This window comes from Chiloscyllium punctatum, chromosome 4, assembly GCF_047496795.1.
Source record: "Chiloscyllium punctatum isolate Juve2018m chromosome 4, sChiPun1.3, whole genome shotgun sequence".
Classification (NCBI taxonomy): Eukaryota; Metazoa; Chordata; class Chondrichthyes; order Orectolobiformes; family Hemiscylliidae; genus Chiloscyllium; species Chiloscyllium punctatum.
Window position 1 is genome coordinate 31231244 of NC_092742.1, and position 19478 is coordinate 31250721.

The 19478-nt window shown below is 41.6% G+C and overlaps 1 protein-coding gene across 5 annotated transcripts in view; it reads left to right on the forward strand.

Moving 5' to 3' along the window:
- prima1 (proline rich membrane anchor 1) overlaps nucleotides 1–19478 on the forward strand; it is a 349594-nt gene that overhangs the window by 59616 nt on the left and 270500 nt on the right. For all 5 annotated transcript variants that reach the window (XR_011960415.1, XM_072568300.1, XM_072568301.1 and 2 more), the window contains exon 3: nucleotides 8667–8796. Coding sequence is in view for 4 of the 5 variants with exons in the window: in XM_072568300.1 (XP_072424401.1) it covers nucleotides 8667–8796 (130 nt within the window). In the remaining variant the exon portion in view is untranslated. The remainder of the gene's footprint in view (nucleotides 1–8666; nucleotides 8797–19478) is intronic.

Genomic DNA, 19478 nt, shown 5'->3' on the forward strand with positions numbered 1-19478 from the left:
GCTTCCAGACCTGCTGAGATTTTCCAGCAGTTTCTGAGTATGTTTCAGATTTTAGGCATCTGCATTTCTTCAGGTTGTTTTTTGGATCTAGGGGTGTGGATTCAAAATTCCCATTATATCCAAATGGTGAAATTTGAATTCACCAAAAATCTGAAATTAAACATGAGTCAAGTGGTGTCTATGTAACCGATTGTCAACAAACCTACCAGGTTCACAAATGCCCTTTCGGGAGGGAAATCTGTCATCCTTACCTAGTCTGATCTACACATAACTCCAGACTCACAGCAATATGGTTCACTCAGAATTGCCCTGTGAAATTGCCCTGTGAAATGGCCCTAGAAAGTGATTCAGATTAAGAACATCAGGAATAGCCCATCGAGCAATGCCCACATCATACGAATGAATGAATAAACAAAAAAAGATTAACTACAAACCCCATCCATGCTTTCTGGATTCAAAAGTGAGGGAAATTGGGGGATTCTGCAAACCTTTCAAAATATTTAATTTTTATGACCACTCTAAGATAAAGGTGTTGATTTCCAGTGTGCTTCCTCATTGAGTTGTGACAAAGAGCAAACTTGTCTAACAGGGCACACCAAGAACCAGCAGTGATTGGCTGCATTGGGTATAGTTCTTGCCCAGGGACAGGTCCCCAGTCCAGATCAGGTCGTCTGCCAGGACTCCCTCGCTCTCTTAGCATCTGTTCAATGGTACCTGCTGTCGTGGCTGCAATCTGCACACTTTGCCTTGCCCTGTCACACCCTGCAGAGGCAACTAATGCAGTCACACAACCAGGACAGTGGCTGTGTTGTGCAGCAGTCGCCAGTCAAGGGCAAATACATCTTGTCTTATGCCAGTCCAGCACCTGAACCACATGGACTCACCATTTGCTCCAAACAGAACAAGCAGTAGAACATGGCTGAAAGCTTAGTGGAGTGGTCCACAGTAAAAGTCTTTGGGGCACTCCTCAGTAAGGGGGTCCAAAAGGTTAGTCAAGGGCAGCCTTCCTTGCCAGTCCCAGAATTCAGGCGAAAGTGGGTACTGCCGATACTGGAGATCAGAGTCTAGATTAGAGTGGTGCTGGAAAAGCACAGCAGCTCAGGCAGCGTGCGAGGAACAGGAAAATCAACGTTTCGGGCAAAAGCCATTCATCCAGGGTTGTCCAGTCAGCGTGGCTTTGCAGTGGGTAATGGTTACTCCTTTGTCTCCATTGTATCCAGTTGGGGCTAGGTGTGGTACCATCCAGGCAGGCTGGTGCTGTCAGATCAGTTTGCTGGAGAGGGGTGGGGCGAGGTTGTGGTGGCTGGTCGGGAGTGGGGGGGGATATCGTCCGGTGTCGGTGTGTGTACCTGGCTTGGATGATGACCTAGTACAGTGTGAAGTCTGTGGGTTTGACAGAATGGGAAGGGGAAGGATGTTTAGGATTTCAGTGGCATGTTGACACTGTGACTGAAAGCCACTGGCAGAAGATCAGACAGTGTCATTCCAATCGTGATACATGGTTTGTGCGCAATGTCGATAAGAATATCTGTGCAGAGATTCGCAATGGTGCGGAATAACTGAGTAGACACGTGAGGGAGGTGTTTAAATCTGTAGCCAGTCACTGGACGTTCACATGGGAACAACATTGGCTTCCAACACATGACATGTTGAACACACAGACAAATAGGATCCCTACTCACTGACTGTCCTACGTCATTAACCCTTTTTCTGTGTGTTGCTGTTCCCTGGCACCGTAACCGCTAGGTAAACTCCCTGAGATAGATACTCCTCGTCAGCCGTGCTGCTGCAGTGTCCAGGAAGTAGTCAAAAGTCCCTCCCGTGTCCTTGGTATTCTCATTTACAGACCTTTCGCTGAGGGATACAGGCTGGTCCTTAGAAGAATGGCAGCACCTGTAAGACACCAGAGGAAGAAGACATTGCAGTCAGTGCTTAGTGAAGACGTTTGATGTATCCATGAATTAATGTGAGCATAGCAGTGGAATGATGAGTGTTGAGCCGTGGATGTCTGTGCATCCCGAAACGAGTGGTCCCAGTTTTCTCCTGAAAGGGCAAGTACTCATGCATCAGACGGGTAAAGACAAAAATATCTGATTACATTCCTACCCTACCCTACCCCCCCACCCCCCCCAAAATCTGTCCAACATTGCTCTATTTCACTATGTGCTGTGTTTGCCTTAATGACAAAAACAGATGCAAGTGAGGCTGTTGGGATGGTGCGCTTGGGAGAAAGGTATTGAGTTGTTCTGAGGGAGTAAAGAGGCAAGATGGAGAGCATGTTAGGTTATTGGTATTGGGAGGATGAGGGGTAATCGGGGCAAGCGAGGGAAGGTGTTGTATGCAACAGTGGGGGGGTGGGTGTCAAAGCATGAGCCTTGGGGAGAGGTAAGTTCGATGGTAGAGTGAGTGTGAGGTGATCGGGGGCAGAGTATGTAACTTATCCTCACAGACCAAAGAAGATCATTGACCTTCTTCCAGCACTCCTGCCCAGCTCTCCTCACCCCAGCAATGGCATTGATCAAGGTAGCATTCCTGACCATGTTGACTTGGCCTGGTGGCATGGCCTCCTCTGTCAGTCCTCCGGGAAGTGGACTCATCTCCTCTCCAATCCGCCATCCACATGAACCTCCAAGTCTCTCTCTGACAAGTGTGATGCCAGCCTGCCCTTCTCTGACATCTCTCCTGGCTCCTTCAGTGACTGAGCATGGCAGCTTCTGGATGGCAGTACTCCTCCAGGTGTCTTGCGGGATTTGAAACCAGGCACAGACACAAGGGGAGTTGCTCTTAGGGCAATGTCTGGTGAGTTCCTTTATAAATGGCATGTTGTAAGATGGGCAAAAATGGGCCTGATACTCATCACAAGGGCTGAAACACCAAACAATATGGTGAGTTTGGTAAGATACAGTGAGAAAACTCACTTAGCCTCATGAGGAGAATCACTCCACCAAACTCAATGCAAGTCGAACTCTGACACAAAAGGTGATTTCATTGAAATATATAGGACTGTTATTAGGATTAATGCGGAGAGGATGTTTCCCCATATGGGAGAGTCTAGGACCAGAGGGCAAAGTCGCAGAATAAAGAGATGACAATTTAAAACTAAGATGAGGAATTTCGTCTCTTGGGGTTGAGAGTCTTTGGAACTCCTTGCCACAGAGAGTTGTGGGAGAGTTGTATGTTTAAGACTGAGATAAATTCTTGGTCAGTAGGGGAATCAAGCATTGGAGGAGAGGGCAGGAAAATGGACACTAGGTGCACTGGGTCAGCCACAATCGTATTGAATAGCAGAATAGGTCTGAGGTGCAGAATGCCCAACTCCAGTTCCAATTTCTTATGATCTTGTGATTGCATATGTGTCTATTGAAAAAGGAGCTTTAATGTGGAAACAGGGGTGACCCTTCACTGAAGGGTCCTGAAGAAGGGCTCATGCCCAAAACGTCGATTCTCCTGCTCCTTGGATGCTGCCTGGCCTGCTGTGCTTTTCCAGCAACACATTTTCAGCTCTGACCTCCAGCATCTGCAGTCCTCACTTTCTCCTGACCCTTCACTGAGGCTTGGGTGCCTGGAAGGTTGTTGTAGAGGAGTTGAATCTTTTTTTTATCGGTGAGGAGATTGTTAAAAATAGTTCTATTATAATAAAGTTGGTGCTTTTTCTTTCATGTAATAACATTCTTATTTGTTTTTATTAGAGTACTTTAGCAATCTCTTATGCATATTGAGCTACTGACCTCAATAGTAAGCAAAAAGAAAATAAAAACTTAACGCCTATCAAATCAGACTTCACTCTGGGATTTGACTGGTCCATCATTACCATCAGCTGGGATGATAATAAATTTCCTCAAAAATGAACCTCTGCAGCTTGTTCCCAACCCTCTTCTGGAATGTATCTGATGGCTTCTACTAATGAAGTTCATTTTAATAGCCTGTCGCTGATGTTACCTTTTAGGGGAAGGGAAGGACACTGTATGCACAATTTAGGGCCTTAGCACCTGTTAAAGGAGCACATTTACAAATTCTGTTCGATAAAAGTTTTGAACTGTTTGAAGGTTGTGAAGCTCATACAGTTAGAAGATGCTATGGGCATTACAGAAAGACTCGCACTCATTTAGACAGACTTAACATGGCCGTGCAATAAGGGCAGGGAATTTATGTAGCTTTATTCTTACAGCTACATTTACAATGACAGTTGAGCAGACAAACAGATGATATAAATGGCTATATATTTACAAATGTGAGTCTGTTTGCAATGAAATGTCACCTATGCCATCTGTGTGCCCTCGGAAGGTATTCTTTTTCATTTCCCTCCCCATATGTTTTCTGTGAAGGGCTGTTCTTGGCTGGCAGGGATTGACCTGTTGCACAGCTGGGTTTTAAATATAATGCCAGCAGCACGAATCACAGAAGGTCCCGGTGGTGGCAGGTACATCCACTGCTGATGAACACACAATAATGAGCTCGACACCATGGAGATGTGGTGCATATGTATTGAGGCAAACAATGAAGAATTGCATGAATTAACTCACTAGAACTCAGAAATTTTTAATAAAACTCCCTGAAATTGACACTTTACCGATTTTTAGTAAACTTCAGCTAAGATTCTGAAATGACACTATGAACACCTGTATTCGAATGCTAAATTCATTTGTCTGATAGTCTTCTGTTTATTTGCCTGAGGAATTAATGCACTTAATTTGCTAAAGAACTGTAAGAAAGTTGTGACAACGTTGAGACTGTTAAAATTTGACGGAGAAAATTTATTTTCCCTCTTATTTACACAATGTCCAGCCAAGGTTTGGGCTTGATTACTTAGCCCAAATTCATGATTAAATGAGATGAAGAAAATTTCCCACAGCAAGTTTGATTTTGATCATTTTTACATTTCATAGGGTTATGCATTTTAGGCTTTTTAGTTAAAGCAAACATTGTTCTGATTTCCAGTGGCCTGAAACCCAATGACCTCCCACAATTGCTTTCCCTGAAATGTTATTTCATTTTCTAAGGCAATTACCATGTACTGTAGAATGTTACAATGGAATCAAATTCCCTATTATGCAGTCCAAGATCTATTTGTTTGGGTTACAAAGGGTTTGCAAACATTTTATTTCACAGACCAGGTGAATGCATGCAGGCTTTATCATTTGCTTTAGTCTGTTTCTTTGTATACCATTCACAACTTTTGCGAGATTGAATAGACTTTTTCCAACAGACATTTCTTCTGGCAACACTCCCAGATTTCAATTTACAAACATTCAGCGCTATTGCACTTCCAGTTCAAAACCTCTGTTAAGGGCTCTCATCCATTCTACCAATGTTATTTATTTCTTGCTGTCACATCTGATTTGAAAATGATAACAACGTCCTGAACTCTCTGTTATGGTGTGGTAAGTGCATGAAACATTTTTACCCACCTCAGTTAAGTGGTGGAGTTGATTGCCAGCCCTTTAAGGAAACCTCCCAATTTTTATTTCCATTATACCAGGGAATCAACTGACAGTTGTCCTTGACGGGCAGTCACTCAGTCGCTGTCATTGAAAAAAAATACATGGAATGGGAGTAGAATTTTGGTATATGTACACCAGAAAGCATCTGATTTTTGATCCTCACACTGTGCATTCTTTTAAAAACAAACTTCCAAGCATTTTTAAATAAACCAGGGGTGATATTCAGGTCATAGAGTTGTAGAGCTGTACAGCATGGTAACAGACCCTTTGGTCCAACTCATTATACTGACCAAATATCCATTTACCAACATTTGGCCCATATCCCGCGAAACCCCTTGAATTCATATACCAAGGTAGTTTTGATGAAATCACATTTTGCTTAATGTGAGTTTCTGTAAGATTTTTGATTTTGTTTTAGATGTCTCTCAAGTAACCTCAAATATAGGCATGTTATTGTTGGAGAAATATTATGAATAGCAATTGGTTTGCATTAGTCTGTTTTAGTCTATAACATTTGATATAGCAATTTTGAATGTGAATTATATGTAAAATGTGTAGGAATGGGATGTGAAACACTATGCTTGTGAAACAGTATCACATAATGATTGATAGTATTTTCCTTCCCTCAGTGTCACAAAAATTGCCCTCAACAAGTTTAGAAGAAAACACTACAAGACAGATTACGGCTAATGATTGCACTAATGAATTAGTAATGAGAATGATGCACAATAATTTATGTTACATCAGGAAAAAAGATCAGAGGCTAAAAGGCTTCTTCTCATTTGTCTCTTTCTTATGATTTTGGAAAATTTCCAATTTACTTTTCCAGCAATTTCACTTTTGTGATAAATTTTGTAAGATCGACTTATTAGCACTTGCTTTCCTAACTCTGTCATACAGCAGTAGCAATTTCCTTTTCTCAATTTGATGACCTGACATATTTTTAGGAAAGATTGTAGATTGCAAAAATCTCTGTGCAATCTCTCATATGGAAAGTGCATGTGTGTGCTATTACCAAAGGAGTTAAGTATATAGTATACAGTCAATTATTGTACCTTTCCAAGAGATTACTTTCACCTTTAGAAGCATCAGGTCACAAAATGCTGCTACTTTAACCTGCAATTAGTAACATTCTATATTTTAAGCAGAAGTCTGATGGAGCAATATTCTAGATAATAATTGGTTTGCATCAGTCTATTTCAGTATATAACATTTTAAATTCTATTATTTGATGTGCCATTTTTGAATGTGGATTGTACATAAAAAGTGTAGGAATGAGATGTGGAATAATAAACTTGTAAAAATTAAGTTTAACATTTAACCTCTGGAAATGTTTTATTCAGAATTACACATCATTAACTGTTATTGTAGAATCTTTGGTACATTAAAGAAATAGTTTTTTTTGGTTGTACCAATTGACAATCAAATAAAGAATTACAATTTAAAGACAAACTTAGATTTTTGCACAAGTATGTACAATTTTCAAATAGCGCAACAAAGCTAAGCTCAGCAGTATTTCTGATCAGCAAACTTAAAGTTGTGCAATTACGCCCAAGAAATATCTACAAAACTGAGAGGCCCTGATGCCCAAAATTAATGCTGCTTTGTGGGCTGAATTTTCAGGATTCCTCAGAGTCTGAATTTGATGTCAGGGGAGGGCGCTGCCTGAAAGAATTTGCATTGTGTGGCATGTGAATATTAAGTTGACAGCCCAGTGCTGACATTTATGAGCAGAGGGTTGAGGTGAGGTGCAGGACAGGACTCACACTCTCCTTCCAATTTAAACAAACTAAAATTATTAAAAACCTTGTTTGTGGAAAGGCGAGAGTAGACTAAATAAAGGAGCAGGTGGGTTTTCGAAGCTGTCATTGCTTAGTGGCTATGAGGAGGCAGGTAAACATTGGGGATTCAATCAAGCTTTCACATGTATCATCTCGATCCCATAAAAGGATCAGCAGAGCAAAGGGCACTTGGTAAAGGGTGCCATTTGCATTACACAGATGACAGCCTGAGTGGGCACTTAGTATGCGGTTTTGAGTGCAGATGGGATGCTGCTGGCATTGTGGGGTCAGAAGAGCAAGGGCCAAGTAAGAAAGCTGGAGCTGGTACTGGAGGCAGGAATGTCAGAGTTTGGCCCGATGCTCCTCTGAGGTAACATACTTCATAGGAAAGGCAGAATCCTGGACAGACATCAGGTGAGTATGGGATGGGAAAGAAAGACAGGAAGGGAACTGACCAAAGATGGAGCTATCTGCAGATGACTTACATCCAGTGCTACAGGAGACTGTGACTGTCCAGGCAAGTGGTCCCCTTGCTGCTGAAGACCTCTTATCTTCTGGCACTGGTCACCATACCCTGTCCATGGCCATGAGCTTTTGCCTCCTTCCAGTGATCAGCTGCAGTCCTTCATAGCATCTCAAAGACAGCAGCACATCATTGCATCTCATTATTCACTGGTGCCCTCTTCGCCAACATACTCACTTTACAACAGATACAGCCTCTCAGAGACAAATAATATTGCATTGTACCTCCACCACTGGTTTTTCCCAGATGCAGGGCAACATCGATTGTACTTGCATGGCCATTAAGACACTGAAATCCTGGCCAGTGAGATTGACTTGCTCAAGGTCCGACTAGTTTGGGACCACAAGAACTTCATCCATGTGTGTGCTAATTTTCCAAACTCCCTCATCTACCACCAGTTAAAGCTGCCTCAGATCTTTACTTAATTTACCACCACTATCCCAACATACACAGATGAATCCTGGGAACAGCTAATTCCCTCAGTATTTCCATTTGCATTTAAACATTGAATATAATTGAAATTCTTCTGTTTAATGTTTACATTACATCATTTGCCAGTTTAAAATAATTAAGCAGGGTAAATGACTTCACGAAAGTAAGAAACGAAAGAATTACGTGCAAATCCATTAGTCATTGCATAAAAAAGTGAACTTTCAATCAAAGTCAAAAGTCCCAGGTGAGAAAGAACTAATGCAAGTTAAAATGTGCTAGTATGTTCCATTGCTGTAGTATAGAAAAAGTGTGTTTAGAATTGTGGAAAACTGGCAGCAATAACAGTCTACACATCTAACAATTCCACATCTTCAAAGCTGGGAGAGACACTCTTATTATTGTCTCCAAGTATTTGTGTGAAACAATCTTTGTTGCATGACTTTAAATTTTTAATATACAAAGAAAACTTCTTTTTTCTTTTGCATGTAGCTGTAAAACCCACAGATTATCCTCCATTAAAACCCTGGTGGACGGACATGGTCATTTTAATCGCAGTGAGTTGTGCCATTCTTGCTTTCCTGGTGATAGCTGTCATTATCTGCTACAAAGCAATAAAAAGGTAAGCTTGATGTTTTCATGTTCTGTGGATAATTTGTCTTTTATGAATGTTTTATTGGTATAATTTGGGTATTTCCTTTTGTCACTATCCCCTTTGTTGTTTCAACAGTCAGTTTCTAAAGAACCAAATCAAAATATAACCTTAATGAATTATAATAAAACTTATTCAATATATCTCCAGTGTGGATTTTACCATTGTAATAGTTGTGACACAATAATGCTTATTATGAAGTGTTAAGGAGAACTTATAAAATAAGGTTTTGTAGGTAAGTTTTTTAAAATACTCTGTATTCTTACTTCAGTAAACTCAAGGTGGAACGTTCCCCTCCTTTGGTGCAGGAAAGGTGGGAAAATATGACATGAATGAAGAAATCTTGATACTTGACATTGAGAAAACTTTTCCCAATTTTTCACAAAAATTCAGAATTCACCACTGAGTGACAACTACCTTGGTTCTGTGTGTTTGCATCTCATTAAAACCTTGCCCCATCCATAAGCTGCTTGCAATTCTCTTCTCCTCCACTGAGAAATTAGACAGCACCAATTTGGATGCTGCCTGAACTGCTGTGCTCTTCCAGCACCACTAATCCAGTATTTGGTTTTCAGCATCTGCAGTCATTGTTTTTACCAATTTTTAATAGACAAGCCAGAGCTAGCACTCATGGCTGCAGCTCACTTGTCCAAGCCACCATGCAGCTGCTTCTTCAGAACAACATCCCTCCATGCTCCATGGCCACCATCCTCCTGAATCGTTCATTAACCCAAGTCAACATTGGCAAACCACATCACCATGCCTTCTGCCAGACCAACCCGCACATCACTTAGGCACTTCAGCACTTTGGAGGTCAGAGACTCATGTAACTTGCATGTTTTTACCAGGTTCCATTTAGAGCATGCACGCACATCTTATGCACCTGTACAAGATGTGTCTTTGGCTCTTCTGTTGTCATCTTAGAGCTCATTTTACTGTTTACCTGGAGGCTGCTATCCTCTGCATGCTTCACAACTCTCCTTCTGAGTATTGCAGAGTACATATCAAATGTTAAGAGGTTAGAAAATGTACAAAGAGACCTAGGTGTCTTGGTCAATAAGTCCTCAAAGACTAGTACATAGGTGCAGCAAGCTATTAGGAAGGTTACTCTGTATTCTTACTTCAGTAAACTCAAGGTGGAACGTTCCCCTCCTTTGGTGCAGGAAAGGTGGGAAAATATGACATGAATGAAGAAATCTTGATACTTGACATTGAGAAAACTTTTCCCAATTTTTCACAAAAATTCAGAATTCACCACTGAGTGACAACTACCTTGGTTCTGTGTGTTTGCATCTCATTAAAACCTTGCCCCATCCATAAGCTGCTTGCAATTCTCTTGTTGTAGACAGTGAGGAAGGATATGGCAGGTTACAGCGGGATATAGAGAAGCTGCAGAGCTGGGCAGAAAGGTGGCAAATGGAGTTCAATGTAGCTAAGTGTGAAGTGATTCACTTTGGTAAGAGTAATAAAAAGATGGATTACTGGGCTAATCGTAGACTACTTGGTAGTGTGGAAGAGCAGAGGGATCTTGGTGTCCATGTACACAGATCTCTGAAAGTTGCCACGCAGGTAAATAGTGCAGTGAAGAAGGCATATGGCGTACTGGCTTTTATTGGTAGAGGAATTGAGTTCTGGAGTCCTGAGGTCATGCTGCAGTTGTATAAGACTCTGGTGCGGCCGCATCTGGAATATTGTGTGCAGTTTTGGTCGCCATACTATAGGAAGGATGTGGAGGCACTGGAACGGGTGCAGAGGAAGTTTACCAGGATGTTGCCTGGTATGGTAGGAAGATCCTATGAGGAAAGGCTGAGGCACTTGGGGTTGTTTTCTTTGGAGAAAAGAAGGTTTAGGGGTGATTTGATAGAGGTGTACAAGATGATTAGGGGGTTAGATAGGGTTGACAGTGAGAACCTTTTTCCACGTATGGAGTCAGCTATTACAAGGGGGCATAGCTTTAAATTAAGGGGGGGGTAGATATAGGACTGATGTTAGGGGTAGGTTCTTCACTCAGCGAGTCGTAAGTTCATGGAATGCCCTGCCAGTAGCAGTAGTGGACTCTCCCTCTTTATGGGTATTTAAGCGGGCATTGGATAGGTATATGGAGGATAGTGGGTTAGTGTAGGTTAGGTGGGCTTTGATCGGCGCAACATCGAGGGCCGAAGGGCCTGTACTGCGCTGTATTCTTCTATGTTCTATGTTCTATGTTACTAGAATGTCAGGCTTTATTGCAAGAAGCTTTGAGTACAGGAGGAGTGAAGTCTTGCATCACATGTATAAGATCTTGTGGAGACTGCAACAGGGGTACTGTGTACAGTTGTTGTTTCCTTACCTCAGGAAAGATACTATTACCATAGAGAGTGTGATAAAGGTTCACTAGACTTATTCCCAGATGATGGGACAGTACTATGAAGAGGAATTGGGAAAACTGGGTCATTGTTCTCTAGTTTTTTGAAGAGAAAGAGTTGATGCCATTTAAATCTACGAAATACTTAAAGGGATAAGCAGGATAGATGAAAATAAGATGTTTCCCTTCGTTGGGTGTAGCGGCTCATGAAGGAAGTTCACCTCCACCTTCCCAAGAGCAACTAGAAATGGGTAATTAGTGCTGGCTCAGCCAATGCTTTCCACATCTTGTGTCTGAATAAAAAAAGTGTAAAATTCAATCATTTTGTGCTCACTGCTACTTAGGGGTGTCTTTACTCTGAGGCCATTAGTTAATCCTGTCAAATTGTAAAATACCAAATCTAATATAGCTTGTTGTCAGCACATCGGCATGCCTCACCCAGGCTACAACTTGATAGGTTTCAGAAAAGATTTACAAGGATGTTGCCAGGTTTGGAGGATTTGAGCTATAGGGAGAGGCTGAACAGGGTGGGGCTGTTTTCCCTGGAGCGTCGGAGGCTGAGAAGTGACCTTATAGAGGTTTTCAAAATTATGAGGGGCATGGATAGGATAAATAGACAAGGTCTTTTCCCTGGGGTCGGGGAGTCCAGAACTAGAGGGCATAAGTTTAGGGTGAGAGGGGAAAAGATTTAAAAGAGACCTAAGGGGCAACTGTTTCACGCAGAGGCTGGTACATGTATGGAATGAACTGCTAGAGGAAGTGGTAGAGCCTGGTACAATTGCAGCATTTAAAAGACATCTGGATGGGTATATGAATAGGAAGGGTTTGGAGGGATATCGGCTGAATGCTGGCAGGTGGGACTAGATTGGGTTGGGATATCTGGTCAGCATGGATGATTTGGACCGAAGGGTCAGTTTCCGTGCTGTACGTCTCTAAGACTTTATAACTGCCAATCTGTTTTATATGTAGATTAATGTCACCTATGATTATTGAGGGACCTTTTATCTCAGGCACCCAATATTTTTTCTTTTGTGCTGTGTCTAATATTATGGATACTATTAGAGACCCTGAAGACTATCCCTATTAGTGACTTCTTTCCCTTAATATTCTTCTGCTCCACTAAAACAGAACCTACATTCTGTAGGGTGGACAAAGGGCATTATATCACATAACAAGGCGTGGTGAGGCACGGGGGATATCTGAGAGAGTGTGAGAGCTAAGGTGAGGGTGATAGGGGAAAGATTTAAAAGGGATCTAAGGGGCAACCTATTCACACAGAATGAGCTGCCAGAGGAAGTGGTGGAGGCTGGTATAATTACAACATTTAAAAGGCATCTAGATGGGTATATGAATAGGAAGGGTTTGTAGGGATATGGGCCAAGTACTAGCAAATGGGACTCTATTAGGTTAGGATATCTGGTTGGCATGGACGAGTGGGACAGAAGAGTCTGTTTATGTGCTGTACATCTCTATGATTGGAGGACTGATTCCTTGGTTTCTTGTTTTTACTCACAGCTGCAACAAAGTCCCACAGTACTGAGACGGACCCTTCAAACTGTTTGCTTTTGCACCTCACAGCTCCTGTGGGTGCCTCCAAATTCTATTTAGCTAGAGCAAGCCCCATTCCCATTAATACCTGCCCCCACCAGAATGAAAATCCAGTTGCCCAGGGCACTCTCTCCCAAGTCAGACAGAATTCTCCTGACTGTGATTTCGACTTGGGGAGTGAGGGCCCGATTCCAGAATTTGTAACAGCAGCTCTGATGGATCAGTAGTAATTCACTCTACTGCATTCTATTACAGAATGGAGAATTGTTGACTGATTGATAGTTTTGAATTTCTAGTGGAATGTCACAAAGGGTTATTGATTAGTAGTTAAGTTCCACTAATTCTGAACTTAGCCTGTTATTTTGACATCAAATGAGAGATTGAGAAAATCAGTTTGTGTGTTTGACACTTTCCAAGTGGCAGCAATGTCACTTCTGTCATTTATTTTATTCAGCAGTAAAGTGTAACAGTTATGCTCACCACAGCAATTATCTGTCAAAGAAATATATAACATTTGGTTTGCACTATGTCGTTTTTGCTCTTCCCATTTAATTAAAATCATTTAGTTCTGTTAATGGTGCAATAATTGACATCAATAACCTTGAGAGGAGGTTGATTGACTGTTTCAATGGAAATAAAAGGTTTCTAATGGGCCAACCTGAAATGCTTGTATTATTCCCAAACGTCTAACACTAAATGTTATAAAAGCAAAGTATTGCAGAGGTTAGAGATTGGAAATAAAAGTAGAAGGTGCTGGAGAAACTCAGGCCTAGCAGCAGCTATGGAGGAAGAAACAAAGTTATTGCTTTGGAACCAACATGACACTTGTTCAGAACTGAAGGTGGCTGGAAAATTATAATTTCTATGCTTTTTATAAAGGGTAAGGAGGAGCAAGTGGAAGGGATGGTGAGGGTGCACAAAGTGAATAGGAAAAGCCACAAAGAGTGCATATGATAGCAGAGGGAGGGTAGATGCAGAGTAGGTGTTAATGGGAGATTTGAATAGTAGAAAGTAGGTCAACTCTGTTAAGACCAAACTATTGTGAACAAGGTGGGGTGAGTGTAAGTAAAATTAAGGGAATTGCTCATGATCTGAAGTTTTTGAACTCAGTGTTAGGTTCCTGAAGTCTGTGAAGTGTCTAAGTGGAAAATGAGATGCTGTTCCTCTAGCTTGCATTGGACTTTGCTGAAACGCTGCGGCAGGCCCAACACAGAAATTCTAGCATGACAACAAGATGAAAACCAACAGAACTGTGGATGCTGTAAATAAGAAAGAAAAAGCATAAATTGCTGGAAAAGCCCAGCAGGTCTGGCAGCACCTGTGGAGAGAAATCAGTTTCGGGTCAAGTGACCCTACCTCCGAACTTCAGTAGTCTATCAGTCCCCCAACAGTCACTGTTCTGTAGAAACTCCCACTAATCATGAGATAATGAGAGCAAACAAGGATCTGCATTAATCTTAATGTGATGTTATGCACTTTGGTAGAAAGAGTCGAAGAGCTGAATACTATTTAAATAGAGCACAACTGCAGAAAGCTGCAGCGCAGAAGGATTGGAGGTCCCTGTGCATGCATCACAAAAGCTAGCATCAAAGTTCAGCAGGTAAAGGGAAAACAAATGGACTGTTGGCTTTATTTCAAAGAAATTGGTGAATGAAAATAGGAAAGACCTGTTATAAATATACAAAGCATGAGTCAGACCACAGCTGAAGAACTGTAAACAGTTTTTGTCCTTAACTAAGGAAAAGGCATATTTCAACTTGAGGCAATCCAGAGGAGGTTCACTGTTATCTTGGGCATGGAGATATTTTCTTCTAAGTTGAGTAGACTGGGCTCGTACTCATTGGAGTTTGGAAGAAGGGAGGAGACCTTATTGAAACATAGAAGGTTCTTAAGGGTCTTGACAGGGTAGATGCAGGCAGATTGGCTTCCCTTGTGGGAGAGCAACTTCAGTACATAGAGAAATAGCCAAACAGCCAATTGAAAGGTATTGTGACCAATCTCACACAAAAATAACCCCTGTTGGTTAAATTATACTAACATCAAAATAAGTTATTTGCTTGCTGTCCGCATTGAACCTGAAGTTGTCGTCTAAGGTGCCCCAGACTGATTGGGTTCAGAGTTTCGCAAATTGAAAATCCCATTCTGACCCTTCTCAAATTGATTAAGATTAAAGAGTAAAAACAGAAAATGATGGAAATGCACAGAGTTAACTTTTCAGGCCATGATCTTTCATTAGAACAGTATCAGTTCACAACTTGAAACATCAACCTTGCTTCCCTCCCTACAGATTTCACAAGACCCTACTTTGTATTTCCTGAATTTTAGGTTGTAGCAGGTTTGTATCATCTGCAAGTATTATGATTTTAGATATTTCAAGGCGTGCTCATAATTTTGCTGGAAATGCTTAGAATATCACAAACATTGGCAGACAAAAGTTTGCTGTACACTTATTAAAGCTGTGGCTCCAATTTGGTACCACAAAGGTGCAATTAACAGGATTAATACATAGTGGCAAGGTTTCATTATGCAGCGCTTAGTAAAATAACCTATAAATACATGAAAAGTCACTTTGTGTACTTCAGAGGGTAAACTGTAAGAAACAACAGTTGTCCCTTTTATAAAGATAATTATGCAATAAAGGTAGTTTAGAGCTGCTGCGAATCTCCACCAGCTGGGATGTCGTAGTAATTGAACCCATTAGTTTAATAGCACAACAGAAACAATTAAACTTTGAGAATTAATCAGCTGAGGTGCGATCCATGCTTGTTTCTAGAGTGTGACAATAACCATGTTAGGTTGCATATTTGACAAAACATGTATTTTCTATCATTCATTGGGTGAATGATATTTTCTAGTATTTATTGGCATCGCTGCTAAGTATTTCCTTTCCATCCTTCTAACCAGCCAGTCATTTTGTGCTAAGCATTACCAATACAAACATAATAGTTCCAGAGTTTATTAATTGAATTTTAAACCTGTGTCTCTGTTGGGATTGTAATTTAGGACTATGGCTCACTTGCTGAGTAACATGACTGCTATGCTATCTCAAACCAAAATACTTGAAGCACATACAAACACATTGTAAACAACTGGAGCTAGAAGATGAGTTGGACCAGCACATGTCATTCTTAGTTTCTAATAATATTCCCTGCTAGGTGTGGTTGTCTTTATGTGCACTCAAAAATGGCTAAGCAAGTCACTCAGTTCAAGGGCAATAAATTATGCCCTTGTCAATGACACTTCTATCCACAGAAGTACTTTTGTTGGCACATGACCTGTCCTAACAGAACCATCAGTACAGTATCCTGTTTATTCCAATTGGGCAGCAATGGACAGCATTGTTTGGGTTTGAGCTTAGGGAGCTTCCTGAAAGTTGAAATGCTGTAGCAACCCTCCACGGTGACAAACATCTCAGCATTCATTATGACTGAAACTGGAAAGGCTGGGCCTTTCTTACACCAGTGCAGTGTTGGTGCAGCCAATTCCTAATGTGCAAATTTGATGCAGAATAAGATTGCAAAGGCCCACTCCTTACTATATCTTTGACTTTCTTTCCCTGCTGCAGAGTCATTGGAAGTACTGTGTGGGAAGAAGATAAGCAAAGCTTTTATTTGCTTGACCTTTGGAATGAGTGGTGTGGATTTGAAAAGGTTCTGAATGAAAACTTGCTCCCACTCATGGGGCTACACTTGCAGATTCTGATCAGCAATGGTATGACAAGGATAGCGATTAGAGGTTGCAAATAAAAAAAGAGATTGCAGAGAGGCAGAGGGAGAATGCTCAGCAGGATATCTTGTTACTTAGGATCTTCAAAGAGTGCTTCTCTGACCTACTTGTCAGTCAGGAGCTATGTCTGTAAAGGTTTCATTTGAACAAGGAGGTAGGTAGTCACAGAACTGTGCCAAAAATTCAGTTTAAATTAAATGAATAAATTCAACTACATTAACATGCAGCTACGAGGATGCAACTGATCTTTAGTACTAAAGTTTCTATGATTTTAGGATCCTGCCTTTTGAATGTTTAACCTCTGCTCACTTGTTTGTTTTAAATTTATTCCAGGATTTGGCAATTAGTTATAACCCAGCATTAATAATCCTTGAAATGGTGGTGGCGATGAGCAATCATCATGGACTTCTGCAGTTTATGTAGTGAAGGTACTCACACATTACTGTTAGGTAGGAAATATCAGGGTTTTGACTGGGTCACAGTGAACAAACTGTGATATAGCTACATATAGATATAGCTATAGATATAGGTAGCTATAGCTACATATAGATATAGCTAATGAGCAACATGATACCATTCCCGTGCGTCATCTGCCCTTGATGCGGAGGAGCTGGTGTTGGACTGGGTGTACAAAGGTAAAAATCTCACAATACCAGATTATGGTTCAACAGGTTTATTTGGAAGCACTAGCTTTCAGAGTGCTGCTCCTTCATCAGGTGGTTGTGCAGCATAAACCCATAAGATGCCGAATTTATAGCAAACGATTAGTGTCATGCAACTGAAATGATATATTGAACAAACCCAGATTATTGTTAAGTCTTTCATCTTTTAGAATGGGCTGCAGGTTTTGCTTCATTAATATGTAAATCTCAGAACTTCTTTTATAAAGGTGACATCTCAGCTCAGACAGTGCATTAAAGGTGTGAGGTCAGAGGCTGTCTGTATCCCAGAGTGTCGACATGGATAACACCATTACCCATGGACCCACTATGTATGCAGCAGGTACACATGTGACTCAGCCAACGTTGTCTATCTCATACGCTGCAGGCAAGGATGCCCTGAGGAATGGTATATTGGCGTGACCAAGCAGCTGCTACAACAAAGGATGAATGGACACCGCACAACAATCACCAGACAGAGGTGTTCCCTTCCAGTCGGGGATCACTTCAGCAGTCAGAGACATTCAGCTTCAGATCTTCAAGTGAGCGTCCTCCCAGGTGCACCCCAGGACAGGCAACAATGCAAAGTGGCCGAGCAGAGGCTGATAACCAAGTTCAGTACCCATGAGGTTGGCCTCAACCGGGACTTTGGGTTCATGTCACACTACGGGTGACTCCACTACACTATACACTCTCACTCACACAAACACACACGCATGCACACACACTTACATGCTCACACAGTTACATAGTCACCCTCTCTCATATATCTCCCACACTCTCACTCATGCACACAACCTCTCACAGGCTTATACTCCATTACGCTCATGCACACACTGTACTAAGCTCTCACACGTGCAAACACACACACATGCACACACTCCCACTCTCTCTCATGCATGCACACATGCATATAAGTCTATGGGATGAATTTATATTTGCAGAATAATTTTATTTTGCTCAAAAATTGCACAATCTGCAGGCAGTCAAACCATGTGATATTTTGTGAATTCCACTTTGGAAATAGAACCAGTCTCACTCAAGATTGGGATATAGACAGACTCTAACCGTATACCTTTAATGTATTGTCTGAGCTGAGATGTCACCTTTTGTTATAAAGTATATGTAAGGTGACTTAAAAGAAGTCTGGGATTTACATATTAATGAACCAAAACCTGCAACCCATTCGAAAAGATGAAAGACTTGACCACAATAAGTCTCACATCTGTCGTCTGCAAGGTGTTAGAAAGGATTCTGAGGGAGAGGATTTATGACCATCTGGAAGAGCATTGCTTGATTAAATGCAAAGTGCCTCACAAACCTTATCGTGTTCTTTGAGGATGTGACGAGAAACGTTGATGAGGGTTGAGCTGTGGGGACTTCAGCAAGGCATTTGATAAGGTTCCCCATGGTAGGCTCATTCAGAAGGTCAGGAGGAATGGGATACAGGGGAACATAGCTGTCTGGATACAGAATTGGCTGGCCAAAAGAAGACAGCGAGTGGTGGTAGAAGGAAAATATTCTGCCTGGAAGTCAGTGGTGAGTGGTGTTCCACAGGGCTCTGTCCTTGGGTCTCTACTGTTTGTAATTTTTATTAATGACTTGGATGAGGGGATTGAAGGATGGGTCAGCAAGTTTGCAGATGACACAAAGGTTGGAGGTGTCGTTGACAGTATAGAGGACTGTTGTAGGCTGCAGCGGGACATTGACAGGATGCAGAGATAGGCTGAGAGGTGGCAGATGAAGTTCAACCTGGATAAATGTGAGGTGATACATTTTGAAAGGTCGAATTTGAAAGCTGAGTACAGGATTAAGGATAGGATTCTTGGCAGTGTGGAGGAACAGAGGGATCTTGGTGTGCAGGTACATAGATTCCTTAAAATGGCCACCCAAGTGGACAGGGTTGTTAAGAAAGCATATGGTGTTTTGGCTTTCATTAACAGGGGGATTGAGTTTGAGAGTTGAGATCTTGTTGCAGCTCTATAAAACTTTGGTTCGACCGCACTTGGAATACTGCATCCAGTTCTTGTCGTCCTATTATAGGAAAGATGTGGATGCTTTGGAGAGGGTTCAGAGGAGGTTTACCAGAATGCTGCCTGGACTGGAGGGCTTATCTTATGAAGAGAGGTTGACTGAGCTCGGACTATTTTCATTTGAGAAAAGGAGGAAGAGAGGGGACCTAATTGAGGTATACAAGATAATGAGAGGCTTAGATAGAGTCGATAGCCAGAGACTATTTCCCAGGGCAGAAATGGCTAACACGAGGGGTCACAGTTTTAAGCTGGTTGGAGGAAAGTATAGAGGGTATGTCAGAGGTGGGTTCTTTACACAGAGAGTTGTGAGAGCATGGAATGCGTTGCCAGCAGCAGTTGTGG